Source organism: Temnothorax americanus, unplaced genomic scaffold, assembly GCF_048541705.1.
Source record: "Temnothorax americanus isolate GAGA-0224 unplaced genomic scaffold, ASM4854170v1 Scaffold130, whole genome shotgun sequence".
Taxonomy (NCBI): Eukaryota; Metazoa; Arthropoda; class Insecta; order Hymenoptera; family Formicidae; genus Temnothorax; species Temnothorax americanus.
In genome coordinates, this window is record NW_027509265.1 from 1 (window position 1) to 8,003 (window position 8,003).

An 8,003-nucleotide genomic window follows, 5' to 3' on the forward strand; every position below is an offset into this window, starting at 1 on the left:
TGGCACTCGGATAGTGAGTTGGTTTTAAAATTTAAATCAATTGGCAAAAATTGAATTAAAAGTGTCAGAGGAACGAGATATTGCTCGTAGTTGGCTGTAGAAGTAACTGATAAATTAAGAATTATAATAAAGCCTATTATGATAAACAACATAAAAAACCAACTCAATATAAAGAGGGAGATTACGTTATGATAAGAGATACTGCGGTAAAACCAGGTGAAGATAAGAAATTAAAGCGTGTTATAAGGGTCCGTATATGGTTACAAAGGCCTTTAAATAATAATAGATATGTGATTCAAGATATTCCCAGGTTTTAATGTGACCTCCAGGCCTTATAACTCTATACTTTCCCCAGACAGATTAAAACACTGGATAAAACAACCAGAGTCATAATTTTTTTTTTTTGGAATAAAGATTTTAAAAGCGTTATTTTATGCAATAATCCTAAGTTTAAAATTAATTTAAGTTTTGTGTACGGATTAATTTGAGATTGCAATATTGTAAAAGTGAGAAAAGTCTGAATAATTAATAATAAGAAATAATATTATGATTTATGTTTAAATAAGTAAAAGTTTATTCGGATATTTTAAGTTGTATTATTAAAGTATATTTTATTTATTTTTAAGATTTAATTTCCGTTAAGACATTCGGGACGAATGTATCCGCAGAATGGCCGAACTGTAAGATTAACGTTGCGCCGTGCTTGAATAAGACTGTGTGATGTGAATGGTCGCTTGAGATACGGGTGTGCGCTATGGCGCTCTGCGCATGAAGAAACGCCGAGATTGGCGGAGAGCGAGAAAGAAGAGTCAGTCGATGCTTGACGCTGGATCGAGTAGGCGTCTTGAGGCATCTCTCATGTAATATAAGTTACCATTACCAGAAGTATATTTGAATATCGTCTTTCACCGACCTACATCCTTATCCTGACATCTCCCCGAGAAGTAATTCGCGGTCAGTGCCGTATGAACCAACGGTGCGTCAACAGAAAAGAAAATAATTTATAACAGATCTTTGCAGAAATGTAGGAATAACCAGCACGCTCAAGAACTACGTTACGGTATCGTCCGACAGAAGCGTGATCCTGCGAAACGCGGGCTGGGAACCGCATAATAACGCGAACGGATACTTCAATTTCTGCGTACCGCTCAACCTGTTACTGGGATTTTGCGAGGATTACAAACGCGTGGTGATCAACGCTCGTCACGAATTAATCTTGATACGATCGCGCACCGACAACAATTGTCTGATGGGAAGTCTCGCGTTGGAGCCTACTGTCAAACTACTCAAGATACAGTGGCGAATGCCTCACGTGGTATTGAGCGAGGTCAACAAGCTGTCGATGCTGCGCACCTTGGAAAACGGACGATATCTAAGTATGGGTTTCCGTTCGTGGGATCTGTACGAGTATCCCCTGTTGCAGAACACGACCAAGCACTCGTGGGCCATTAAGACTGCGACTCAGCTCGAGAAACCGCGATACGTCGTCTTCGCTCTGCAAACGGGTCGGAAGAACGTCATGTCCGCGGACACGAGCCGATTCGACGACTGCAAACTGACCAACGTGAAACTCTACCTAAACTCGGAAGTCTATCCGTACGACGATTTGAATTTGGACTTTGGTAAACACAGATGGGCGATTCTGTACGATATGTACGCGCGTTTCTGCAAGGGCTATTACGGTTACGAATATCTCGAGCCGAGTCTCACCGTTTCAACTTTTCTACGTAACGGCCCGTTCGTGATCATCGATTGCTCTCGACAAAACGAATCCGTCAAAAACGCCACCGTGGATGTCAGACTAGAATTCGATTGCATGGAGAACGTACCGCCGAATACCTCCGCGTACTGTCTCATCATACACGATCGCGTGATCGAGTACAATCCGTTGACCAACGTAGTGCGCAAAATAGTCTGAGTGTTCGCGGCAACGTCGACGAAAATTTTTTCTCTCTTTAACTCCCGATACAAATTTATGAGAGGGGAAAAAGAGGGGAGCAGGATATAAAAATTAGAGTGTCGCGAAACGCGCGTCATTCCTCTCGATTCACGCATCGAAGAAAGAGAGATATTTCTTCATGTTTGCACCAACGTTCGTCGACCTGCAAGGTTTCGTCGTCGGGATGAAGTTTGTCGTGAAGGAGGTGGCGGTGCTGAGAAACGGGGCCGTTCTGGCGCATTACATCTTTACATGCCCCATGCCGTGGAATCTCCTCACAAAATCCGACAAATCGTGCGCTTCCTGGTTGATTCGCAATCACCATGGATTACGATGGGAAGACGGAAACGTGTCGTACAGCAAGGTGAAGCGTTTAATTACATCAGCGGTGCTCGGTGAGGAAGAGGACAACGACGACGACGACGACGACGACGAGATGCCGACTCTCGTGTACGTCAAGGGATGCCAGAAACGAGAATGGCTGGTAGATCTGCTTGAGAGTAAAGCGAGAAAAAACCTAAACATCGAGACTCTGGATGCGGATTACGAAGATATCGAATCTTTAAATAATCTAGATGTTACCAATACTGTGCGATGTGGAAAACACATGAAAAATTGCGCATTGCAAAATGTATTAAAAATATTTAACTGGTGGTCGCGACGCCAGAGAGAATTGTCATCTTTTTAAAAAATAAATTTTATATGTATGTGTAAATTTTTCAATGTTTTATTTCTTTTCCCTTTAGTCGATAGTGTACAAAATTAAAGAATAAGTAAGTATACGTGACGAATTCTAACTCGAGAGCTTCGAGGAGGGGGAATGGGGTATCAGTTTTAGACGAACATGTCTGAACATGTTTCGCGGTTGATGTCATGCGGAGGGGAGAGAGGGAGGGGGGGATATACGTCTTAATAAAGAAAAAACATCCTACCTTAGTCCCCTCTCCTAAAATTCAGAGCGCTGATTGCACGTTACAGAAACATTAATTTCCTCCTCCTTCATCATAGTTTTGGAAGGGTTATAGTGGGTGCTGTCGCGTATACTCGATTAATTTTATACGACTAGTCTCGTATCGGCTGCTTGTGCGAACGGCCCGCTTCTCATAACCGAGAGAAAAAATGTATTCCGTTGGAGAAAGCAACGGCGGCAACAGCGGCAACAGCGGCAGTAGACGTATGAATTATTACGTGCCGATTCCCGATGTTGAAACTCCAACGTGTGAAAACAAGTAAGTTTTGTATAATTTATAGAGCTTTATATTTTTTATATCTTTTTTGCAAATTGTATTATTTTGAAAGTAATCTCATTATTTTTTCTACAGCATTTCGTTGGATCGTAGCGCGGTTCGTATACTCAGCAGACGATACGCGCTGACAGCTACGGAATACAAATTCCTCGAAATTGGTATCAACGTGGGTCCACCAAGCTACGTGGAGATCGCCATTGGAGATCCTCGCCGAGGAAAGGAACTGCTGTTGTCTCTCGAAACGTGGAAGGCGCTATACGAGCAACGGCAAAATATTCAGAATTTCTTTCGCAATGACTTCAAAGATATCCATAGTTTTATAAACGTTGGACCACTAACGGTGAGAGTTTGTACGGTTAATAACATCAAACTCATACGTCTCGAATCTGCAAACGTATGCTTGAGAATGACCGAATCGACGTTGCATCGTATGTTCGATCTCGATCGGTGCATCGATGCGAGATTCGATCATTTGATCAGAATACTTGCGATGGTCGATGCAAAGTTTGCGCTGTTCTCCGATATCGCGTCCACTGTGAAAGATCCCAAGGAAGCGTCGAATGTAATATACGCTAGCGATGCGTTCAATACGAATCAGATCATCGATTGTGAGCTCGCAGCTTTAGTTTTTAGCACGTAAGATATATTATGTAAAAGAAGAGTTAAATAAACAGGCTTTTCTTACACCCTAAAACAAACGATGTATTTTGCTTTTGCGTGCATGTCCTTCACCCACTGTATCTAAAATTATCTTTCCTTCTCCCAATTATTTATTATAAAGAAAAGAAACGCGAGCGAAGGGTGCGAGCGAGAGAGGACGCGAACGAAGAGACGCGAGCGACAGAGAACGCGTTCACATGTGTCGATGCTCCGTCGAACTTTTGCCTGCCATTGTAGTGCGAGACATATTTTATTTTAATTTCTTTTCGTTGGAAGGGGCTGTCCGTTTTTAAACTGTTACCATTTCTTTCTTTGGTGACATTTTACCCCGCTTCGTTCTGCAACCGTCGTTGCAGAACCGAGAATTCAGTCTCGTCGAGTCCGCGAAACTAAACGTTTGAAAGTTCGAAAGTTACGTTTGTGGAACTGGCCCTTAGTGTCAAACAATTATGCAGTACATAGAAATACTGATTCCGAGGGAGGGCACGGTACGGAAGACACGGTGACAGAGTATAGTGAATAGTGACATAATATAGTTTTTTAAATATGTTTTTTTCTGTTTAGCAGATGCCGCTCAATATACAAGTTCTGACGGATGAGCGGTGGGTGCGGGTGCGCATTGCACGGGAACACGTGAGTCTCATTTTTTGTGTGTGCGCGCGTGTTTTGAGAAAAAGTAATATTTTTTATATATTGATTTTACAGCTGAGGATGAATTATGTGATACCAGGCTTTGTTAATATTGCATATATGAGCTGGATGCAAGATGAGAGGCGTGCAAGCAGAGAATGGTACGACTGCCAAATCGATTCGTACTCGTTGCGAAGACTCTTCGGAGAAGATATTAGTAGATATATCAATAAGAGATCTACCTCGGGAGCTCCGAGGGGGGGTGAGGGGCGGGGGGGAAGGCGCCGGGGGGACGACTTGGCGGCGAGGGGTCTGCCGGGGGGGGACGACTTGGTGGCGAGGGTCAGCCGGGGCAGGGGACAACTTGGTGGCGAGGGGTCTGCCGGGGGGGGGCAACTTGGTGGCGAGGGGTCAGCAGGGGGAGGGGGGCAACCTGGTGGCAGGGGGTCAGCCGGGGGGGGGGGGCAAGTTGGTGGCGGGGGGGCAGCCGGGGGGGGGGGGCGACTTGGTGGCGAGGGGTCAGCCGGGGGGGGGACGACTCGTAGGCGAGGTGTCAGCCGGGGCGCCGGGGCGAGGGGGATGACGACTTGTTAGTGAGGGGGAGCGGGGGGGGAGGACGACTCGTTGGTGAGGGGGAGTGAGGGGGGGGGCGACTCGTTGGTGAGCTATGATATTATATACGATATATGCAACGTATAACGGATACATACATATTGTATCAATATGATATACATATATTGTAAATACAATACAACGATGATAAGGGCGAGCGTCGACGTTCGTTGGCGTTCTCTTTTCCTCGCGCGGATTTAACTTTAATTATTATTTAAAATATTATTATTATTATGAAAATATACTTAATAATAGTGAAGGAAGCAGAAAAAAATGAATAATAAATGATATATATATGGAATTAAGCATAAAAATATTTATTCATAAAATTTTAAATTGTAAAAAATTACCACACTTCTTCTTCTTCTCTCTCGAACTCGTGTTCAATTTCAAAAAGTCGTCGAAATCCATAAATGTCTTCGTCTCCCGACACGTCCCAGATTTCGTTATTATTCTCAACATCCACTTGTCTGAACCAGCGTACCAAACGCTGGGTATGTATATTAATAAATCCACGAATGCGGATTTCGTTGAAATTTATAACATTTGGCTAAAAACAAATTATACAAAAAAAATTAAAATTTTTTTTTAATTTTTTTTTTAATTTAAAAATTTGTGAAAAAATATTAAACACACCTGTCTGTGAGAAATCCGAATCCTCACCATATGAAAAAGTGGGATCTCGTGCACCGGCACGTTGTCGACCCATATCCACTGTAACGCGATAACAGAAGAGTTAATTTTTAAAAAAAAGTATATAATAAATCTGGATTTTTGGCAAAAAATCAAATACGCCGTCCTTTTCGATATGTGTGCACGTTTTCGTAAAGCTTATTACTGATAAGACTGCTTCGATACGCTTTGCACCGTGGTTACATTCCTGACAAAAGGACTTTTTGTAATCATAGATTGCTCGCGACAAAACGAATCTGTCAAGAGCGCCACTGTGGATGTGCGAATAGAATTTGACTGCAACGAGAATGTACCGGCAAATACTATCGCCTATTGTCTCATCTTGCATGATCGCGTAATCGAATACTGTCCGTTGTCGAACGTAGTGCTCAAAATCATGTAAATTGCAATATCAGCAGATATTGCAATATAAGAGACACTGATGTACCGCGATAAGATACAGATTGCTCCATCGTTTTTTGACATGATTGTACCGACGTTTATCGATCTGCAAGGATTTACCGTCGGGATGAAATTTGTCGTGAAAAAAGTGGCGGTTCTGAGAAACGGGACCGTTTTGGCACATTACATTTTACGTGTCCCATGCCATGGAGTCTCCTCATAAAATTCGACAAGTCATGCGCTTCCTGGTTGATTGCGAATCACCATGGACTACGATGGGAGGATGGAAACATGCCGTACAGCATGGCAAAACATCTAATTACATCGGCCGTACTTGGAGAGAGCGACGAGACGTCGACTCATGTGTGCGTGAAGGGATGTCAGGAACGAGAATGGCTTGTGTATCTGCTTGAGAATAAAACGAGACAAAATCTAAAAATTGAGACTTTTGATGCAGATAATGAAAATATCGAATCTTTGCATAATCTAGATGTTACTAATACTGTAAGACGCGAAAAACATGTTAAGAATTGCCCGTTGCAAAATGTATTAAAAATATTTAACTGGTGGTTGCGACACCAGAAAAATTATGATTTTTTGAAATAAACTATATATGTATATATATAAACGTTTTATTTTCTTTTCCCACATACTTTGTAGTATAATATAGATGTTTCAGCTGTTTTTAGCTGTTTTTAGTTGTTTTTAGTTGTTTGATAGCTGTTTAAAAGCTGTTTTTAGTTGTTTAAAAGAAGTTTGATAGCGGTTCAATAGCAGTTATACAGATCGCAGTAATACAGATCGCTGTTATACAGATATCTGTTTTAGTTGTTTGATAGCTGTTCAAGAGCTGTTTGATAGCTGTTTTTTAGCTGTTTGATAGCTGTTTTACAGATCAAATAACTGAAAGTCAATGGCGCAATATCGTTTTCAAAAATTTGTTTTACGGGTGACTTCATCGCACACGTGCAAAACTGCACATCGCAGATTTTTCGGAAGGTGCAATTGTATGGATGCTGAGATGAAATTAGATATGATAAACAAACGATGTGACAATAGTGTGATGTAGAAGGATGAATTTGAAAGTACGCTCAGTAGTCGAGGATTAGAAGTGAGAGTCGGTTGGTGTGCTTGATCGTGCGGTTTATACAACAATTGGTTCGCCATCTTAAGAGCTGTATATCAAAGCCCACCGATATGAGCGAGTACGCAAAACTTTGCAAACCGATACGTAATTCTAAATTCAAGATTGTGAAAATTAGCAAACCGCAGATGAGAAACTGTAGCAGATTGTATAAGAGGAGAGTCGACGTAGTGCGATATCTATTCCGTCGCGAGATCGGAATCGCCGATCTCCGATCGCATCAAGATTTTCTCGATCTCCAAATAAATTGGTTCATCTTCGTAAGAGAAACGTTCTCTTTTTATCAAGATGGAAATATATGTGCCTGAAAAAATGGAAGTGTCTGGAGAAATATTTCAAGTGTATATTATCTAAAATTAAGAAACCTATACTGCTAAGAGATTAACAATAAGTGTAACAATAAGTGTAACAAAAAGTGTAACAATAAAAAGACAATCAATGTTGTGTCATACACAGTGCGGAAGGTGACTCAAGAGCCGGGGGTTTTAGGTTGAAATCAAGCGGTGGTAAGCAATTTTTCTATTTGTAGTTTTTGTATAATTTCTGAACGAGAACGCGAACGGGGGACGGGAGCGAGAGAAAGACTGCGCGCGCGAGAGAGAACGCAAACGGGGGACGGGAGCGAGAGAGAGAACGCGCGCGAGAGAGAGGGCAAACGGGAGACGGGAGCAAGAGAGAGACTGCGCGCGAGAGACTG

At 42.2% G+C, this 8,003-nt stretch overlaps 1 protein-coding gene across 1 annotated transcript; it reads left to right on the plus strand.

Moving 5' to 3' along the window:
* The first annotated feature begins 669 nt into the window (after nt 1–669).
* Nucleotides 670–4,692, plus strand: LOC143894179 (uncharacterized). The gene is made up of 3 exons (XM_077400323.1): nt 670–680; nt 1,021–4,479; nt 4,552–4,692. The coding sequence occupies exons 1-2, from the start codon at nt 670–672 to the stop codon at nt 1,916–1,918; spliced, it is 909 nt and encodes a 302-aa protein (XP_077256449.1). The 3' UTR covers nt 1,919–4,479; nt 4,552–4,692.
* Nucleotides 4,693–8,003: the final 3,311 nt, after the last annotated feature.